Genomic DNA, 22,554 nt, shown 5'->3' with positions numbered 1-22,554 from the left:
GATATTGCTCAAAACCGTTATAAAAACACTCAAGAGTGATTATCAGATCAGGTGCAACTGGCAGGTGACAGATGGTTCCTAAGTGGGAGTCACAGAATGTGTGTCTGAAACTTTGACAGGAAGGTGGAGGCTAAGAGAAGCTGGAAGCTCCAACAGAGTCCATGTCATATTTATTCAAATTTGGCACGGTGTTCTTCTGTATTGACAAACTCTAAACTTTTTGTTGTTGTGTGTTTTGTGGTTTGTTAACCGTTATAGAAGAAAATGCATATGATATTGCCAGTGGGTCAATTAAAACGTTCAGCGGGAGAAAGTTGAAAGTTTTCATAAATATCTTCTTGTCCTCCATATATATCCAGATCATCTTCAGCAAAGGGCTGGTGTACCTGGACATTGTCATCAGCAAAACACTCTGCATACACGTCGTCTTCCTCTCTGTTGTCATAGATCTCCTGGCTTTCTTTAAAACCAAGACCTTCAGGGATGTCATAGATCTCCAGGCTTTCTCTAAAACCAAGACCTTCAGGGTTGTCATAGATCTCCTGGCTTTCTCTAATACCAAGACCTTCAGTGTTGTCACAGATCTCCTGGCTTTCTCTAAAACCAAGACCTTCAGTGTTGTCACAGATCTCCTGGCTTTCTCTAAAACCAAGACCTTCAGTGTTCTCAAAGTCAGTGTCTTCATGTTGGCCATCATTGTCCTTTACTGCCATCTCGCCTGTTTGCTTCGTCTGCCTCCTTCTGCACTCCACTGGTTCAAAGTTCATGTAGTGCTGTTCTTCCTCCTCCTCTTCCTCATAGCCAACATAAACATTCCTGACAGACACTGCAACACAAGTACAGAAACAGAATGTGCCATTATGAAAATCAATTGTCTAAATAGAATTACCTGTAGTTACAGCATGTATTAAAGTGAATACAGACATTCATTTAAGGAGGTGGCTCCAGGGTCAGACTGTTGTCTTCTTCTATGGATCAGACAGATCACCACTGAGACCATCAGCAGCACAAGGCTCCCAGTAGCTACTGATGAGACCAGCAGTGACACACGCCCTACGAAAGAAAACACAGTTACTGTTTGTTGTTCAGAGCATATCTGAGTATCTTTAATTATGTCTATTGAATGGACAGAGCCATAAGCTTTTCTGTAAGTATTGTCTCTGACATGGATTAGAATGGTGTGATATATCGGCATTTAGGATGTGTATGCATATGATTTAGGTGTAGACTGAAAATGAAATCCTGCCTGATAAGATTCTTATACATTTATTGTCATGGAGGTGTCGCTGCCTCATTGCTTGACATAAAAAAAATGTGCTGCTCCACAAGGTTCATCCTTGAAATCAATTGTCAACCAACACTAAGTAACTTTTCAACCTTAATATAATATTTTCAGAACTTTTCTGATGGTACATCGACTTACAACAGGTTGAACGACAACTCTGTCATGGCCTGAGGGGGTCTGTATCACCTTCATTGGCACCAAGCATCTTCGAGGTGGATGGTAGGAACTCCTCCACACAAAGAACTACAAATGTGCTGAATGCTTTACGGCATACGTCACTTCCTCCTTTCCCCATTCGTTAAAAAGACGGAAGTCAATGCAAACGCCTATGTGGGATTACCGCTATCATGGCAGAAGCAGCAAGAAAACCAAGGTTACCGTCAACGTTAACAGTTAAGCCTGAAGAAGTGCAGGAGGTTGAGTGGTACCAGCTAGAGATAGCCGGGCTTGCCTCATCACACAGTCTGGTCTTTGAAACCAACTCCTTGAGAGAGGCTGGACTCCTTTCTACTCTGGAGTTGCCTGCAGTGAGGGGCAGCAAGCTGGTGTGGGCTTGCTTATAGCTTCCCAGTTCTGCTGCCATGTGCCGGAGTTCTCCCTGGTGAACAAGAGGGTCGCCTCCCTGTGCCTTCGGGTCAGGGATAGGTCTCTCACCAACTGGGGACTCCATCATTCACCTGGGAGACTTAAACGCCCACGTGGGGAGCGGCAGTGTTACCTGGAGGGGTGTGACTGGGACGAACAGCCTCCCCGATCTGAACCTGAGTGATGTTTTGTTGTTGGACTTCGGTGCTAGTCACAGTTTGTATAACAAACACTATGTTGGAGCAGTGGCATTTTTACATGTAAAAAAGTGGTGCACACCAGATAAAACACAGTGCTTTCTGTTGTTACTGATATGTTCATCAGGGATCCATGCATTGTAGCAATCACACAAGCCTAAATGAAGAATATAAACTAAGATTCCACGTCATAAGTTGACAAAACCAAACTCAGAACACATGAGAGAACAAGGAGGGAGCAGCAAAGAGCTCAATACTGAAGGCCACAACGGAGACACACACACGACTGTTATCCATTCTATGACAACAACCTTATGACGACAACAACAACAACAACAACAACCTTATGACACTCGTCACCGTCTGGAGATCCAGCACAACAATAGCGGATTTCTATTACAATTAATTACAAACGTGAATTATCCCGCTGCTTTAAAAACATATTGTTCCGTTTGAATAAAATAAATAAACATAGTAAATGCACAGACCAGTGCCATAAAGGCAGCATGATGATGAATACACTGTCACTCACCAATACTGGACTGCTGGACCTGTCGAACCGGACCTGGACGGACCGCCGGAGCAATTCACTCCCATTCAAGACAATCCCAACATTTCCTCGGCGCGCACCGCGGTCACCAGTCGGTCTGAGTTCCGGTCAGTCCGGTGGACGGCACCGCCTTGGCAGGTGTTCTCACGGATGAATGTGAACGGAGGAGACAGAGACGTTTCACCGGTGTGAGGATCCGTGGTACCGGTGGTCGGACTTCAGGCCGTATTTAAAGCACAGTCAAACTCAGATGACTGGACAAACTCTGTAAAGATTGAGCTGTCAATCAGCTTTGTATCGATCAGGTGATGATCAGCTGTTCCACCTGGTGATGTCGATCATTTTTCCAAGTTACGGTAGTTAGTGTTGGCTAGATCAGCTGGATCAGCTAGTTTCCTCTGAGAGTTTTGTTTTTCCCGCTTCTTGCCGACTGTCCAGACCATGGATATATTGGTCCAGACACGCCACAGACAGAGAGCCAATCAGCTCTGCCATGTGAGATGACGCTGTGGTGGGGCTCTGGGCTGACTGCCCCACTGTCCATCAAATTTCTGCCGTCTAAATTAATGTATGAACGCTGTGAGCATGCGCAGTCGTGTTTTCTCCTGTACACAGTACTTTGCACTGAGAGAGAGGGGCAGCTCCAGCTCTGCCCTACCGACGCAGATCGCTCTGCACCGACGCAACTCCGTAACCATAGCTACCACAGACGCTAATCAGGAGAACTGCGGTCCGAAGCAGCGAGGGAGGGACAAATAAACCTCAATTAAAATCGTAACACAAATTATATATTATTTAGAAAAATGCTGTATTCGTAGATAACAAATTATAGAAGATAATAACCATTGAAGATTAGAAATAACAAAATGTGTTGGCACTCTTTTCCTCTCGTGATGACTGGTGGGGCACAGCCCCACCTGCCCCTAATGACCAGTTGCCACTGTGTTCGAGCATAAGCATGTTCATCAGGCACGTGGCACCAGGACACCCTAGGCCGGAGATCAATGATCAACTTTGTGGTTGTGTCATCTGACCTTAGGCCGTATGTTTTGGACACTCGAGTGAAGAGCACACAACCGGCTGGTGTTCAGCTGAGATGTAGGGTAAAAATGCAAATAGAGAAAAATATACATGAAGAGTTTGTTTAATTTATGACTACTTACACTGAATAACAACATTTATTGGTGTTGTCTCTGTAGATCTGAATGTCCTTGAGGACAGTGTGACTTCATACACACAGCTGTAGTTGGCCTGGTGTTTATACTCAGCTGCAGGGAACTCAAAGGAGGCTGAGTGGTTGACTGCAGGCTTGGTGACAGTGGTGTTGGAACCAGAGAAGATGAGAGAGAAAACACCACCAGGATAGTGTGAGGAAATAGAGCAGGTGATGATGAAGCTGTAACCCTTTGTGACCTGTGCAGCTTCAGGACTCCAGACCAGCCCTCCATCAGGAGATGTCAGGGAGATGTTGGGCTGCTGCAGGGGCACTGGTTAGGGAAAACGATAATGTTAATTTTCCTGAGGAAGAATAGTACACACAAAATGTAGGAGTGGGTGATTCAAATTTCCAGAAGAGAAAACTGGCTCCTGGTTAAGAGCATTTCGTAAAGATAAAAGAACAAGGTGAAGGAAGGTATTGTCAGCTGCTGGACTGTCACTGGGCTCCATGTTGACATGTTCTGTCATGTCCTCCATATTTCCCCTGTTTAGTTTGAGTTTTCCTGTTTATTTTGAAAAACTCTTTTGTCTTCCTTATTCCCTGTTGTGTCAAGCTTTGTCTGTGTCTCGTTTTGTAATTACCTTTTTGTGACATCCATATTTATTAAATGCACATGGCTCAGCAAGCTGTTCAACATGACCATCAGGTTAAGCAGTGAGAGGAAGAGCATTTCACTCTTAGAATGAGACAATGAAAGAAAAACAGCACTGGAGGAAAATCCAATCGCTGACAGACTGCAAGGTGTTGGTGCTGCTAACGTTGGACAGACACCCTGTGAACAGATGCCCTGTGTATTAAAACACTTCCTACATTTGGTTCACACTGCATATGGACTGCACCAGGGTTCAATTGCAGTCATACACGTTTTGAGGCGGACCAGGGTTCGCTTGTTTGGTCAGCTCCAGAGATCGGATGAGCTTTCACACCTGCCCAAACAAGCAGACTATCCCAGGAAACGAACCCTGGTCTGTTTAAAGCGGACCAAACAGCTCTGTTACTTGAGCCTGAGCCTGATTTGAGACATTTTTTAAAAAGGTTCCAGTGTGCCATTCCGAAGGGCCGCCTCGGAAATTCGGACTGACGGATCTTCGGAAATTTTTGGAATAGCGTACCGTCGGAATGGCGGTCCATTGGAATGGGGGTCGCCCCACTTTTAATAAGTGGACAGTTATAAATACTGTAGGGTTTAAAGTGCAATTCTGAGTTGTTTGAATGACAAATCTGTTCAGACGAGATCTTGATGAGCACAACACAGGCTCCTGGCCCGACCAAGCTCTGGGTCATAGGATCAGGACCGTCGTACCCGTTATGGGTTTGTGCCACATGTCCTTGTTTTCTGTTTAAAATTAATCAATTAAACTTTAGCTGCCATGTTGTCACAGGGGCCTTAACCCTTTGATGCACAACATATGCACACCCCCTCTAATGCGCAACATGGGTCTAAAATGACCCGCATTCATTTTCCATGTGAATTCATGCTGGGTGAGTGTTTCTTTGTGGTATCTTTTAAAATCAATATATTTTATGATTGAATCCTCCAAGTATCATTTGAATATCTTGTTTTTAATTAGTACAGGGTGTTATTTCCATTTTTACTTTATTATTTTATGAACAAATAGACAAAACGTCTCAGAGAGTGGACCAGTTAGCTAGCTAGCAGTTGACATTTCTACATTCTACTGTATTAGTTAACTACAGTAGAACATGTCACCAGCTAGCTAGCTAGGTAGCTGTTGACATGTTCTAGCTGGTGTCTACAATAGAATATTATTCTATTGTTGTCACCAGCTAGAACATGTCATCATGTTAACAGTTAGCTAACTTGCTAATATTAAGGTATTTCCCTTTATGACAAGTAATGTAGCTACTTATTCAAGGTAACTAAAACCTTATCAATTATGCACAGTTATCTTTAATGAGTCATCAAATGTTTCTTTAGGTAAATTGGAATAATTGTAAAACAAGTAAATATGATTATATGTGCTTAAAAAAGAATATTTACTGAAGAAAATGATAAATACTGTGCAGTGATTTCAAAGATATAACATTGAAATAGCCTACTCAGATAGAATAAACTATGGCTAGCTGTTGACCACAGTAGAATATGTCAACAGAGCTATTAATGGGGAAAAAGGACAAGTAATGACTAGTCATTATTGTAATCAAGGAAACAATGGTCTGTTGTTGGTATAGATAGTGAGGGAATGCTAAAATTAAAGTATTCTTGCTATACTTGTTTTTTCAACTCGTCCACTCACTGAGACATTTTTGTTCATTTTTGTTCACAAGTAAGAAATGAAAAATGGAAATAATGACCCCACTAATAAAAAACAAGATATTAAATAATACTTGGAACATTCAATCATAAAATAGATAGATTTCAAAAGTTACAGCAAAGAAACTATCACTCAGCATGAAATCACATTGGAAATGAATGTGGGTCATTTTAGACCCATGTTGCGCATTAGAGGGGTAGTGATACAAAATGTGTTTTTATTAAAAAAGTGAAAAAGTAAAAAATAAAATAAGGATGTATTATGATCAAAAACAAGTTAACTGAGGAATACCTGGAATTCTATATGATGAAATAAATTTTTCGCAAAGATATAGCACAAAAAAACTCACTCGGGTCTATTTAGACCCATGTTGTGCATCAAAGGGTTAAAGCAGGTTCAGATGATACATAAATGATGGCGTAGTCAACGACAGAAGTATTTCCTTTTTGTGGATTTCTTTGCTTCACCCAGTGCAAAACATACACGACAAACCCGACATACAAGGAGCTCTGCAACAGCTCAAAGCAGCAGCCCAACACTAACTGACCGGGCCGGGCCAAAGCAGCCCTCTTTTAAAGGTAAGGCTCCTCCCAATGAGTCGGATATTCTTATGAAAACAATTATCTACACACATACTTATATCAGAGAAACCATTTCACTATTCAGGGTTACTCATTATTTTACCTTATATATTTTCATGATTTACCAGATGCAATGTCAACCCTACGTGCCTTATAAACATGAAAAATTAAACAAAACAATTGCGGCACAATCACTGCCGGTCACATGACCATAAACCCCGCCACAAAGTGAACATATATAACACCGGGAAATCCTTTGTCCCGGTTTGACTGAGGACACACCCACCCCGGTGAGTTACGATGCAGGTAAGTGTATGCATAATGGTTACAACAGGGACCAAGTGTGCACCCATGGTCTCATTACAGAGCTGGGAGGAAAAAGGGGTCGTTAACATGATTATTCACCGAAGTGAGATGAACAGAGGGAAGAAAAAGCGAGTGTGGCGTGCGCTATGCGCTGGGCATGGACCGTGACGGCGCTCCGTCACACTTGTTTAAATATTTTTTTAAAAATATAAAATATTTAATGGAGAAAAAATACATGAATCAATTTGATCATTTTTTCCCCCCAATGATCAAATAAGGACAATGCCCATCACAAATTTGAAGCTGTGGTACTCTGAAAAGCAGTGGAGGTAAAAATACAAAACAAGTAAAGAAAGAATCAAAGTTACAAGAGAACACTGACCAAAATTGCAAGATCAACCAAAGGTATTCATTCTGTGTGTGCTGTCTTGTATTGTTCATAATTAAAAAATGTAAATAAAAAATCATATGCAGAATGTTGACTTAATTGTCTTACCACTAATGAAGAGTCTGACAGAGTCAGTGAGAGGAGAAGTAAAGTCTCGACTTGAAACCCTTGTCTGATACTGACACTGGTACAATCCTTCTCTGTCAAAGTTCACTTGACGGATGTTGAAGGTGGCAGAGTTGGAGCTTGATGTTTGAGTCTTTCTGAATGATCTTGATGTCTGCTGCAGAGTGAATGTTCCACCTAAATGCTGGGTTGAGATGGAACAGGTGATGCCAACATCATGACCCCAGGTAACCACACCAACAGGATTCATAGAGATGCTGGGCTTTGGGAGTTTGACTGAAAAAAATTTGCATAAGTTTATAATGGTTTAAACAGTTTATAATGCATTTGAAATGACGTACATCTGTATATCTTAATTTTGTAACAGGAATCAGAAAATATTTTCTTTACCAGTGACTGAAAGTCTGTGAGAGTCACTTAGAGGAGAGCTGAAGTCACGACTGGAAACCTTTGTCTGATACCGACACTGGTACGATCCCTCATTATTAAAGTTCACTTGCCGGATGTTGAAGGTGGCAGAGTTGGAGCTTGATGTTTGAGTCTTTCTGAATGATCCTGATGTCTGCTGCAGAGTGAATGTTCCACCTAAATGCTGGGTTGAGATGGAACAGGTGATGGCAACATCCTGACCCCAGGTAACCACACCAACAGGATTCATGGAGATGCTGGGCTTTGGGAGGTTCACTAGAAAGAAACAAAACAAAACAAACAAAAAAACTAGAAGAGCAGTTCATACAGTTTAGAATTCTTTTGAAATGAGATACATTGGTATATTTCAAACTAGGAACTTGGAACCGAAATCGGAGAATGTATGTAAGCTTTCTTTACCAGTGACTGAAAGTCTGACAGAGTCACTCAGAGGAGAGCTGAAGTCACGACTGGAAACCCTTGTCTGATACTGACACTGGTACGATCCCTCATTATTAAAGTTCACTTGACGGATGTTGAAGGTGGCAGAGTTGGAGCTTGATGTTTGAGTCTTTCTGAATGATCCTGATGTCTGCTGCAGAGTGAATGTTCCACCTAAATGCTGGGTTGAGATGGAACAGGTGATGGCAACATCCTGACCCCAGGTAACCACACCAACAGGATTCATGGAGATGCTGGGCTTTGGGAGCTTCACTGAAAAACAAGGAAACAGAAAAAAACTAAACTAAACAAAACACCTATGAGAGCAGTTCATATAGTTTAGAATGCATGCTGCTGATCATTTTTGGCCAGGTCACCCTTGCGAAAGAGATCCTGATCTCAATGGGCTTTTATCTGGTTAAATAAAGGTTAAATAAAAATAAAAATAAAATTTGAAATTAGATACGTTTGTATATTTAAATCTAGTGACTTGGAACCGGAATCGGAGAAGGTATGTAAGCTTTCTTTACCAGTGACTGAAAGTCTGATGGAGTCACTTAGAGGAGAGCTGAAGTCTCGACTTGAAACACTTGTCTGATACTGACACTGGTACGATCCTTCTCTGTCAAAGTTCACTTGACGTATGTTGAAGGTGGAAGAGTTGGAGCTTGATGTTTGGGTCTTTCTGAATGATCCTAATGTCTGCTGCAGAGTGAATGTTCCACCTAAATGCTGGGTTGAGATGGAACAGGTGATGGCAACATCCTGACCCCAGGTAAACACACCAACAGGATTCATGGAGATGCTGGGCTTTGGGAGCTTCACTGAAAAAAAAAATGCAGATGTTTGTAATGCCTCTGAAACGATATACATCTGCATCTTAAAACAAGTTGACTCATTTATAATGATTGTTTCTATAAAAGTGAAAAAACAGGGATTGTAAACTGATTTTTTATTCTTTACCAGTGACTGAGAGTCTGACAGAGTCACTCAAAGGAGAGCTGAAGTCACGACTGGAAACACTTGTCTGATACCGACACTGGTACGATCCTTCTCTTTCAAAGTTCACTTGCCGGATGTTGAAGGTGGCAGAGTTGGAGCTTGATGTTTGAGTCTTTCTGAATGATCCTGATGTCTGCTGTAGAGTGAATGTGCCACCTAAATGCTGGGTTGAGATGGAACAGGTGATGGCAACATCCTGACCCCAGGTAACCACACCAACAGGATTCATGGAGATGCTGGGCTTTGGGAGGTTCACTGAAAAACAATCAAACAGAAAAAAACTAAACTAAACAAAACACCTATGAGAGCAGTTCATATAGTTTAGAATGCATTTGAAATTAGATACGTTTGTATATTTAAATCTAGTGACTTGGAACCGGAATCGGAGAAGGTATGTAAGCTTTCTTTACCAGTGACTGAAAGTCTGATGGAGTCACTTAGAGGAGAGCTGAAGTCTCGACTTGAAACCCTTGTCTGATACCGACACTGGTATGATCCTTCTCTATCAAAGTTCACTTGATGGATGTTGAAGGTGGTAGAGTTAGAGCTTGATGTTTGAGTCTTTCTGAATGATCCTGATATCTGCTGCAGAGTGAATGTTCCACCTAAATGTGGGGTTGAGATGGAACAGGTGATGCCAACATCCTGACCCCAGGTAACCACACCAACAGGATTCATGGAGATGCTGGGCTTTGGGAGCTTCACTGAAAAAAAAAAATTGCAGATGTTTATAATGCCTCTGAAACGATATACATCTGCATCTTAAAACAAGTTGACTCATTTATAATGATTGTTTCTATAAAAGTGAAAAAACAGGGATTGTAAACTGATTTTTTTATTCTTTACCAGTGACTGAGAGTCTGACAGAGTCACTCAAAGGAGAGCTGAAGTCACGACTGGAAACACTTGTCTGATACCGACACTGGTACGATCCTTCTCTTTCAAAGTTCACTTGACGGATGTTGAAGGTGGCAGAGTTGGAGCTTGATGTTTGAGTCTTTCTGAATGATCCTGATGTCTGCTGCAGAGTGAATGTTCCACCTAAATGCTGGGTTGAGATGGAACAGGTGATGCCAACATCCTGACCCCAGGTAACCACACCAACAGGATTCATGGAGATGCTGGGCTTTGGGAGGTTCACTGAAAAAAGCAAAACAAAACAAAACAAACAAAAAAACAATGGGAGCAGTTCATACAGTTTAGAATTCTTTTGAAATTAGATACATTTGTATATTTAAGCAATAGATAATCACACCGTGCTGATATACAGTACAAGAGCACGACCTCGAGTGTGATATTGCTTTTATACAACACTACGAGCGCATTTTAGAACAGTGATAAACTACAAGCAGAGGTGGCAAGTAACGAAGTACAAATACTTCGTTACTGTACTTAAGTAGATTTTTCAGGTATCTGTACTTTACTTGAATATTTATTTTTCTGACGACTTTTTCCTTTTACTCCCTACATTACGCAAAAATATGTACTTTCTACTCCTTACATTGTAAAAACAGGGTCATTACTTCTTTTTTTTTGACACGACGTAAAAGCACCGGTAAAAGACGTGACGAACTAGAGAGGGAAAGAGGGAGAAGAAGAGGGAAGGAGGGAGGGGGGGCGGTAGAGAAGTTGTACTGTAGCAGCGACATGGAGGCATCTTGCATGGAGGAAGGAAGCAATGGTGGTCGGACTATCCGTGCGCGCGTGTCTCTGTGTGTACGTGCGGTGCGGCCGCACGCGAGAGAGACGGCAGGTGGACTGACTGGCAGAGATGAAAGGTGATGAAACGCTGTTTAAAAATTATTATTATTATTATTATTTAGTGAGAGTCTGTGGCGCCCCAAACATTGGGAAACACTGTCTCTGGTCAGTTCAATCTTGATTATTCAGTCTGAACTTTTTTTGTTAAACAAAATTATCAAATGATGTAGGTTTCATTAACGGCAAAAAATCATTTTTACTTTTTACTTTTACATTTTTTACATTTCAGAGCCTGTACTTTCTTACTTTTACTTGAGTAAAGGAGTTGAATCAGTACTTCTACTTTTACCAGAGTATTTTTTTACACATGTATCTGTACTTCTACTTAAGTACAGAATATGAGTACTTTTGCCACCTCTGACTACAAGAGATTATGATTTGTTTGTTTATTTAATCATTTCTTTGGCTCTGCCAACACAAATAGTTCCACAACTGGAAGGGAGACAAGGCTGTTGCCAGGCAACACATAAACATTTCATAGTACTAGCTTGCTACTGCTTTTCCACCGAGCTGCTCCAGTGCTGGTTCTGGTTCAGACTCGGAGCCAGGGCCTGATTAACACCGGAGCAACAGGACCAGTGTGAAGATATACAGAGACGTTATCGATACCGTACTACATGTATTTTCTGCTATGTAATCAATATTTCACAGTTGAAGCTCAGTAGCTGAGCTACGTGGTTAACAGCTAATGCTCGTAAAACACATCGCCATCAAAACTTTGCCGCCGCAGCGATTTTTTTCTTCAGCCGGGTTTAGGCTGAGAATTATCTCCAAGTAGTCGGACCACGTCAGGTCCAGGTTTTGATTTTCAGGTCTGTTAACTGTAGCAGGCAGCAGAGAGATGGGGCAGCTCCTGTATGGGGAGCGTGGCTCTGACTTAGCTCCTGTCCAGCTGAGTGATAATGTCTGTGAAAAGTCCCAGTGCTGTTATACTAAATATCAGCACTCATGGAATATCTCTTGTCCAATCAAATTACTCGATCGGAACTGGTCGGAACTAACTGTTGTATAATTCAATCTAGTAACGTGGAACAGGAATCGGAGAATGTATGTAAGCTTTCTTTACCAGTGACTGAAAGTCTGACAGAGTCACTCAGAGGAGAGCTGAAGTCACGACTGGAAACCCTTGTCTGATACTGACACTGGTACGATCCCTCATTATTAAAGTTCACTTGACGGATGTTGAAGGTGGCAGACTTGGAGCTTGATGTTTGAGTCTTTCTGAATGATCCTGATGTCTGCTGCAGAGTGAATGTTCCACCTAAATGCTGGGTTGAGATGGAACAGGTGATGCCAACATCCTGACCCCAGGTAACCACACTAACAGGATTCATGGAGATGCTGGGCTTTGGGAGTTTGACTGAAAAAAAATAGCAGATGTTTATAATTCCTCTGAAATGAGATACATCTGCATTTAAAAACAAGTTGACTCATTTATAATGATTGCTTCTACAAGTGAAAAAACAGGGATTGCAAACTGATTTTTTTTTCTTTACCAGTGACTGAGAGCCTGACAGAGTCACTCAGAGGAGAGCTGAAGTCACGACTGGAAACCCTTGTCTGATACCGACACTGGTACGATCTCTCATTATCAAAGTTCACTTGACGGATGTTGAAGGTGGCAGAGTTGGAGCTTGATGTTTGAGTTTCTCTGAATGATCCTGATGTCTGTTGCAGAGTGAATGTTCCACCTAAATGCTGGGTTGAGATGGAACAGGTGATGGCAACATCCTGACCCCAGGTAACCACACCAACAGGATTCATGGAGATGCTGGGCTTTGGGAGGTTCACTGGAAAAAAACAAAACAGAACAAAACAAACAAAAAAACTATGGGAGCAGTTCATACAGTTTAGAATGCTTTTGAAATGAGATACGTTTGTGTATTTAAATCTAGTAACTTGGAACCTGAATCGGAGAATGTATTTAAGCTTTCTTTACCAGTAACAGAGAGTCTGTGAGAGTCACTTAGAGGAGATCTGAAGTCATGACTTGAAACCGTTATCTGATACCGACACTGATAAGATCCTTCTCTGTCAAAGTTCACTTGACGGATGCTGAAGGTGGCAGAGTTGGAGCTTGAGGTTTGAGTCTTTCTGAATGATCCTGATGTCTGCTGCAGAGTGAATGTTCCACCTAAATACTGGGTTAAGATGGAACAACTGATGGCAACATCCTGACCCCAGATAACCACACCAACAGGATTCATAGAGATGCTGGGCTTTGGGAGGTTCACTAGAAAGAAAACACAAAAGAGTAGACACTGCCTTTACTTGTAAATTGTAAGAATTAATATGAAAAAGGCTGAAATATATTATGTGTTTTTTGAATTCAATGCTGAGCCATTCTTAAACCTTGTAAAAATGATATGCACAGTAAATTATAGATCATTGTCTATGGTTGCCTGTCCAAGCAAATATTTGGTAGTTCAGCTCCATTGTCACCAAGATATTCTGTATCTGCTGAAAAGTCTTAGTGAATTCACAGACTTTTAAACTGAAACTTTCTTCTCCAGTATTTCGAGTTTAACAGAGTTTGTGGAGTGGAGGATCGACATCTGCTTTGGAAACCTTCCAAATACAAAATTTATCATGCTCTTCGCAGCAGCCTAGGCTTCCAGAACACAAACTTTAAATGTGAGTCTGCTTGATACAGCATGTTACACACATTGAATACTGTTTCGTACATGGTCGTTTGCAGGTGTCACCACACTGAAACTGATTGAACAACTATATAAAAAAGCCATTAAGGCATTTGCCAGAAAATCATATTCTTCTTGTCACTGTCCAATCCTCCTTAGAAACAACTTCTTGAGCTTCGAAAATCTTAAAAGTTTTAAAAACAGTTGTTTTATTTATGAAACCCTCAACGGGCTGGCTCCTCCGCCGTTGGAGGAATTTTTTAGACGGAGAGACCACAGCACCAGATCTTCCTCCAGACATAGACATCGGAACTAGGGGTGCACCCCTCCCATCCGCCCCCCTCCCGCACTCCACCAGCCTCCCTATATCAACAGAATTAGCTTAAAAAATAAAAAAATTAAAAACTGAAAAAAATGAATTTGTCTGACTTACACTTAGGGACTGTTCGTTATTTATCATCAGTGCCACCGGAGGGATTCACAGGACTTTTTTTTTTTTTACATGACCCCCCTGTCGGAGTCAGTAAATTTTAACATGACCCTGCATTAAGCCTTATCAAAAGATACATGACCCCCCCCCCCCCCAGCCATCGACACGTACATCGCATCACGTAGCGCGTGACACTACATTATTTCATTTTGACAAAGTATGTGCAACACCTTCTCATCAATCCATGCCATTTATCAGCTGTTATTAAAACCCAACTCATCAATAACAGAATCGCGATTTTGGACCAGCTCACATTACACAACAAGCCATTAACAATTAATCCACACTCAAACCGAAGCAACAGTAATGTGAACCGTACTCAACAACAACGTATTATTACAAGGTTTACAACAGATGACAGACAACTCTGTGTGTGTGTGTGTGTGTGTGTGTGTGTGTGTGTAAGAAAGAGAGGGAAAGAGAGAGAGAGAGAAAGTACGTAAAACCAGCTAACTGTTAGCTACCGTAGCTCAGGCGTCGGTCTCCCGTCAGGTAAAAGCTGCCGTTTATTCCTCAAATGTAGTTCATGAAGTTGTCTCCGGTACAGTTATCCATCACTGCAGTTGAATTAGCCGCTAAACTGCTGGACGCGAAAACCGAGGGGGGGCGTCTGTTTGTTTACAATTCACAAAAGCAAGGTGAACGTACGTGCTGCTCAGACTATGTAGAGTTACGCAATGAGGCAGGCAGCGTAGCCTCTGTACGGTACTGAAGTTAAACTCACTCACCCATAAAAGACGTGCTAAGTCGTGGGCAAAACCCTTATTGAGTTCTTGGCGAAGCGGTTAGCATCGTCGCCTGCGGTGCGGGAGACCCGGGTACGAAACCAACTCAGGGCAGATCAGGGCAGATCAGGGCAACATAAAATAATGTTGTGATTCGGGGGCCGTTGCTCTCATTGTCATCAGTGCTTGCAGCTTTGAAATGTCCCGGTTTTGTTTTGTTTTTGTTTTCTGCGGGCATTGCAGTGTCCTCCAGACAAAATGTTGAATGACCCCCCCTCACTGACCTTTTTTTTTTTGTGGACCCACCCCTCAACAAAGAATATTATGACATGACCCCCCCCCATTTTCCTCCGGTGGCCCATTCCATAAATAACGAACGGTCCCTTATCTCATATAACGCAGATCTATGCGTTTGATGTGATATGCAGCCTGCCTGCCTCCATACAGCAGCCTGGCATCTGGCGTATGGAGTCAGGCTGCATCTGACATCTCAGTGTGACGTAGGCTACGGCCGACGGCCTTTATTTCGAAATCCCTCAGTTTATTTTTATACATTAGCGACCAAGCTCATTGTTCATTAGTTCATCTCCATCTTCCTCACGTACTGTTCTCCTTGCTGCGCTGTCGGACCTGGGTCTCTTTCACCGTTGCGCTGTAGCGCTTCACTCCCTCCATTTCATTAGAAAACGCTGTAGTGCATACTCCAGGCCTGTGTGGAGCGTGTGTGGCGTTGTAGCACTGCCACACAGAAACACCAACAACAGAGAAGAAGACAGAAAGCTTCCCCGCAGTATTCAAACTCCAGACATTACAAGTGGATTAAATGTTGACTGGGAGTCGTGTCAGTGCAAATATGACGATCGATAATGATTTAACGAGCGCGATTCAGCTGCAGTGTCCGAGGGACCGACAGTAGTCAGACGCTGTTGTTAAGTAACGTCCATAGACTGTAGCTGTAGGCTACACAAGGGTGTGTCTCCGTACAGGTAGAGGTGTTTTCGGACCACAAATGTGCAATGCTTCATAAAAGAAAAGTCCAGGTGCTTCAGCTGGCCTTTGAGAGAGACTGGACCCGGAAATGTCCAACCCAGTGGAAAGACGCTGTTCTTTAATGGCCACACTTGCCGCATACAACTCTTCTAAAGGTAACGCTAAGCCTCATTTAATGCATTTTGCCCGCCATGGCATTGTTTATATTGTTTAGGCTATATCTTAAAGCTGAGTGTGGTTTGTCCTCAGCAAAGAAACAATGAATGAAAAAAAAAAGTTGGCTGATAGTACTATCCAAAAGTATTCTCCTTTTTAATTTTTTTTCTTTTTTTTCCACATTTACATTGTTTTTCAGACATGTAGGTTCCTTCTGTCCTTCCTTCTGATATAGATGGGGATGTTATGCCATACAATTAAAGCAGAAGTAAGTGGAATGTTTGTGTTAATATAAGTCTTAAATAGTTATATCTTCCTACAGCAATCACTTACATAGAGTGTTTGGTCTGAAACACAGGTCTGTCAGTCACTCTGCTCTGCTGTAAGCAGAGGAGAAAACTTCTTGTATACTTCCTTGTATCCTACAACCTTTATCCAATGAGGAGAGAGAACGGCATGAAGGGCTGTGTGTTCAGCCAAGGGATGCGCGTGAATGTGGTAACGTAGGGACGAGGACCAATAGATCCATGACGAGGGCGGGGGCTGCTAACTCCATCGGCTGACAAGAAGTTAGCCAAAACGACTGGATAGCTTACTTCTGCTTTAATCTATTGCTGTTTTTTCTTTTAAATTTAACCATTTAGTTGTTCATTAGGTTTAGCACTACTACAAGAGCCCAAACTCACCGATTTGGAACACTGAAAATTAAAGTGTCATTGGCGTTGCCACGTTTATTGTTCTTCATCAGTATTCAGAAAAAGAACAAATACTCATCCACAAACATCTCACAGGGTACAGAAAGAAAGTGTGTGGGCTTTTGTATGGCAGCTATGTCCTTATGAGAAATGCCCCTTATAATTCATAGTTCATTGTATGCTGTAAAAAAAAAAATTCGGCAGCAGAGGTGGGTAAATGTCTGTTAAAAATGAAACATTGTCTAGAATCAAAAACATCTTTTTACATTTAAAGAATAAAATATACATTTTAAAGGAATCCTTTAAAAAAAATAGTATTATAAAATTGTCCTTTGTATTTTAAATGGACAGAATAATCACAATAAAATGACGAGAATAATGTGAAATTCTTAAAAAAAAAAAAAACTATAAAAATGCACAAAAATGTTTCTAAATGAACAGGAAATGACTGTTCAATGCACTCAAAATTACAAGGTTCAGCAAGCCCCTAAGCCCTGCTGAATGCACTACCATATATTTATATTAAAATGTTTTCTCACCTGAACAGACAACACCAGCGTCCTCACCATGTCCACAGTTGTGTGTCCCAAATCCTCCGTGCTGACAATCACTTAGAGATCTTTCACTTCCTGAACAGGCCACATCATCCAGCCAGATTTGTCCAGTTCCTTCACCAAAATGGGCTGATTGAGTTGCACTCAGTGCTGTACCACAGTCCAACTGTCTGCACACCACCCTGGCATCATTTAAGTCCCAGCTGTCATCACAGACTGTTCCCCAGATGTTGTCATGATAAATTTCAACTCTTCCAAAACACAGAGTAGATCCAGATCCAGCCAGTCTGACCTGAGACCCTGAGGTACATAAGACATAGTTTACAGGGTTTAGCTTGATTTCCAATAGCTCAATGGTTATGCAGTCACAAACATATCCTCAAATGTGCTGACCAGGTGTTGAATGGAAAGCAGAAAGTTTGTCATTACAGTAATACCAATTAATTCTGTGTAGGACTGTGAGGGACCTGGGCCCTATCCTAGCCCATAGAGTCAACCATGATCTTGTGATCTCACAACCAAATATAGAGCACTCAGCCAAGTCAAAGAAAAACTAATCATTCTGGAATAAAACAATACATGGCAAGTTAACTACAACTGCACCATTGGATATCACCTGAATAACCAATATCTTATAAATAAAAGTTTCTCCTTACTTGAACAGACAACACCAGCATCCTCACTATGTCCACAGTTGTGTGTCCCAAATCCGTTGTGCCGACACTCACTTAGAGACCTTTCACGTCCTGAACAGACCACATCATCAAGCCAGATGTGCCCTGCTCCTTGACCAAAATGTGCTGAAGTAGGGGCATTCAGTGCTGTACCACAGCCCAACTGTCTGCACACCACCATGGCATCTTTTAAGTCCCAGCTGTCATCACAGACTGTTCCCCAGGTGTTGCTGTGATAGACTTCAACTCTTCCAAGGCACCGAGTAGATCCAGATCCAGATCCAGCCAGTCTGACCTGAGAGCCTGAGGTACATGAGACACAGTTCACAAAACTTAGCTTTTTACCACAGTTTAACATTCTTCCTCAGAATTGCGCCTCGTGAAACCTTCTGTCTAACTGCTGTTCTTTAGAGGGTACTGAATCACTTGAAATCCTTCCACCGTATCGTTTAGTGCTTGATAAGAGCCCTGACTGCACAGTTCATAGTCTGACTCCCTGAGCTGATACACAGCCGAACGATTCATGTCTCAGTTCATGGGTCAGCCCTGAGGCCCAAATTCACTGTGTAGTACGCTCACTGAACTGACGTTCGCAAGTGACATAAGGTCACGTTTGCAAACGGCACAACACTATTTTCAGTAGCATGTTCAGTAAACGACACGTTCTGTCGCTTGTAGTACATTCAGTGAACGTACTATGCCAGAATTCCACTGGATGTGGATCTGTTGCCCAACGGCTGCACTGCGAGTCACGAGTGATTCATGGGCCACATGGCAGTTCCACTATCGGCCTGCACTCTCACTGCTGAGCTCAACTCAACTGAGAAAAGAACGAGGATTAGGTCAGGAAATGACTCAGTTCAGTTTGTTCACTCAAACATTTTGTTTCTTTGAGCAAAATGTTTGCAAACACTAAATATAAAACGATAGCTTCTGGTTGTCATTTTCATCCTGTTTATGGTGGAAAGTGACCGGGGAGCATACATCAGTATGATGCCCAAAAGTCAGACTGCTCATTTCTCAGACATTAATCCGAGTTATTCTACAGTGTTCCGGTTAGGTTTAGGGTTAGGGTTACTTAAGTCGGAGAAATGGGAGGTCGGACTAATGGACGCAAAAATAAAGAAATGTATGGTCGGAGAAATGTGAAGTCGGAGAAATAGGTATCGGACAGACGTCATGCGCCCAAAGTGACCTGGAGTCTGTTCCAGTTTACGCTGGTCAAGGGGCAGCAATTCTGTGATCCCACAATCATACAGAGAACTTGGAAGGAGGTAACCAAGGACAGATCAAGGCAACAAGGTTTATACTAACAGGATTTTGACGCAATTACTAGGAATATAATATATTTCAGCAGTGGTTGAAAAACTGAGTAAATGTACTCACAGATGCAATAGGCTATATGACAACAGCATGATTGGAAGTTGAAACACAGAGCCACAGCCATAGAGCGTTAGGGGGCCTCATTCATTAACACTGTATACAGTACACAGGGTGTGTGTGCCACTTCTATCGCAAATGTTAGAATCTATAATAAGAAACTGCCACTGAGATCTCTGCATGCAGATATTAGGCATGCATAACAGTAAGAGAGGAACTGGTGGCACATGGTGAATGCTAAACGCAAGAGCTATCGTGTTAAAACATTTATACTTGGTACACACACATATTTAATTGTATAACCTGGTAATGGGGTGCTGTATGTCAAATTTAAGCTACAGCTTTATAGGCGGGTGCATATATGAAAAAAAAAACACCTAACCCTAAAAAAATTCTAACAAAAGGTTTCTCAGCTGTTTTTTATAGTATTAGATGTCCTTAATAACATACTAAAAGTTTACCAAAATTTGACCACTAGAAAGGTGTTATTTTCAAGATGGCGTCCAAGATGGATAGGAAGCCTGGGGAGACACCAGAGGTGAATAGGGTAAAATTTTTAACTAACAGATATCACCATGAAACTTCCCAAGTTTATCACTTACATTAAGAAAAATAAGACAAATATTTCATTTTATTTTGTTGACATACTAGAGTCAGAAGTTTTTACAGAGGGGATTTTGGATATCTCTCTTTATCACTCTGTAAATGAGAAAATACTAGCAGCCCTAAAAATTCAAGTTGGTCGTGTTTTTAGGAGTAAAATGTTGTATAAGAGCCCGAAATCTCCACTTCAGCAGCACTTACAGACACTAAACCTTCCAGTTTGATCCCTTTCTATATTCTGAAGGTTTTTACAGAGGGGATTGTTGATATATCATTCATAGCCTGATTTATACAACATTTTACTCCTAAAAACACGACCAACTTGAATTTTTGTGATACTGTGGTGGCATTTTTCAAAACAAATGACGTAAGGGTTAAAGCAGAAGTAAGTGGTCCGGTCGTTTTCGCTATTGCTGCGTTCCAGGCAGGCTTTTGAAATCGTAAATTACAGCTTCAAGTCACAACTTACGACTTTGTAGCGTTCCAGGCAACCCACTCGTGTTTTTCCGACCTGTTTTACCGGTGAAAGTCACTATAACGGCCACTCGTAACTTCCGACCGGTGAACTCGTACCAGATCGAACTGGTACGACTTCACGGTCGGAAAAATACGAGTTTCCTTGAACGCACCATAACACTAAACCTTCCAGTTTGATTCCTTTCTATATTCTGAAGGTTTTTACAGAGGGGATTGTTGATATATCATTCATAGCCTGATTTATACAACATTTTACTCCTAAAAACACGACCAACTTGAATTTTTAGGGCTGGTGACAGTATTTTCTCATTTACAGAGTGATAAAAGAGAGATATCCAAAATTCCCTCTGTAAAAACTTCTGACTCTAGTATGTCAACAAAATAAAACAAGAATTTTGAAAGTGGCTTTTATCCATTGTTCAGATTTCAGATATGCAAATTAGCGCATATTTAATGAGATATTGCCTAATTTACATATTTAAACATACAATTTGACAAAACTTGTAATACAAAAAATATTTGTCTTAATGTAAGTGATAAACTTGGGAAGTTTCATGGTGATATCTGTTAGTTAAAAATGTTACCCTATTCACCTGTGGTGTCTCCTCAGGCTTCCTATCCATCTTGGACGCCGTCTTGAAAATGACACCTTTCTAGTGGTCAAATTTTGGTAAACTTTTAGTATGTTATTAAGGACATCTAATACTATAAAAAACAACTGAGAAACCTTTTGTTAGAATTTTTTTAGGGTCAAGTCATATTTGCACCTGACTTATTATTGCTGATATATAGTGTATGTATTAGCTAACTTTTCTCACATTTAGCTATAGTTTTTCTAATATTTGAGACAGAAATCCACATAAAACATGTTATATGAACTCTTTTAAATGTCTGTACATAAAGCATACATCATAATGTAAAGGTTTAAATCTGAATCTAAAACTTAAATGTTAAAGCATTAGTAAGCGATCCGGTCGTTTTGGCTAACTTCTTGTCAGCCGATGGAGTTAGCAGTCCCCGCCCTCGTCCCTACATCACCACATTCACGCGCATCCCTTGGCTACACACACAGAGAGGACCGCCCCTTTATGCCGTTCTCTCTCCTCATTGGATAAAGGTTGTAGGATACAAGGAAAGTTTTCTCCTCGGCTTACAGCAGAGCAGAGTGACTGACAGACCCGTGTTTCAGACCAAACACTCTATAAAAGTGATTGCTGTCGGAAAGATATAACTATTTAAAGTGAAATTCCGGCGTAAGTGTAAACCATGGTCAAACACACCGTAACACCGAGTTAGACCCCCCCTCGAGAGATCAATTTGCCCGACCGCTACATTCACGAGATCCACCAACTTCAGCAAATACCGCAATATCGCCACACACGGCGCTCTCCGGATCCACTGTCTGACCGCAACCAAAACGCCACCATTTGCCCAAAATAATGCTCAGAACTGCACCAAATGTCATCAATAGTACACACAGGGTCCCAGCACGTAGTACGAGTTGTCAAACATCTGCTAGCTTTGCCTGTTTTCTTTAGCAAGGAGACCAGATACAACTCACCTACTTCTCCTCCTGGAGCCGCTTGTTGGTGAGGAAGCCCTGACGAGTCGATCACCGAGTGCACCGGAGTTCCGCAGCTCTTAAAAATGCTCATTTGCGCCTATATCGTGGCCAGCACTCGATAATAATAGTTATAAAGTGATATGCAAGATAAAAAAAAAAAAACTCTGATTGTATTTCCATGAGGTAATTGTTGATTGAGCTGCGGAACTCCGGTGCACTCGGTGATCGACTCGTCAGGGCTTCCTCACCAACGAGCGGCTCCCGGAGGAGAAGTAGGTGAGTTGAGTTGCATCTCCTTGCTAAAGAAAACAGGCAAAGCTAGCAGATGTTTGACAACTCGTACTACGTGCTGGGACCCTGTGTGTACTATTGATGACATTTGGTGCAGTTCTGAGCATTATTTTGGGCAAATGGTGGCGTTTTGGTTGCGGTCAGACAGTGGATCCGGAGAGCGCCGTGTGTGGCGATATTGCGGTATTTGC

General features: G+C 41.7%; 1 protein-coding gene across 1 annotated transcript; it reads right to left on the bottom strand.

Moving 5' to 3' along the window:
- Nucleotides 1–287: 287 nt before the first annotated feature.
- On the bottom strand, nt 288–18,406 carry LOC146983454 (uncharacterized). The gene is made up of 11 exons (XM_085785543.1): nt 18,031–18,406; nt 17,360–17,674; nt 12,604–12,915; nt 10,286–10,504; nt 9,775–10,068; nt 9,326–9,619; nt 8,342–8,635; nt 7,904–8,197; nt 3,781–4,104; nt 925–1,053; nt 288–826 (listed from the first exon to the last, which is right to left on the bottom strand). The coding sequence occupies exons 1-11, from the start codon at nt 18,404–18,406 to the stop codon at nt 288–290; spliced, it is 3,390 nt and encodes a 1,129-aa protein (XP_085641669.1).
- Between the last annotated feature and the right edge of the window lie 4,148 nt (nt 18,407–22,554).

Source organism: Trachurus japonicus, chromosome 8 (genome assembly GCF_045865225.1).
Source record: "Trachurus japonicus isolate A0001 chromosome 8, Traja_1.0".
Taxonomy (NCBI): Eukaryota; Metazoa; Chordata; class Actinopteri; order Carangiformes; family Carangidae; genus Trachurus; species Trachurus japonicus.
Note: the sequence above shows the minus strand (reverse complement) of the source record. Positions and strands in the feature narration are given on the sequence as shown.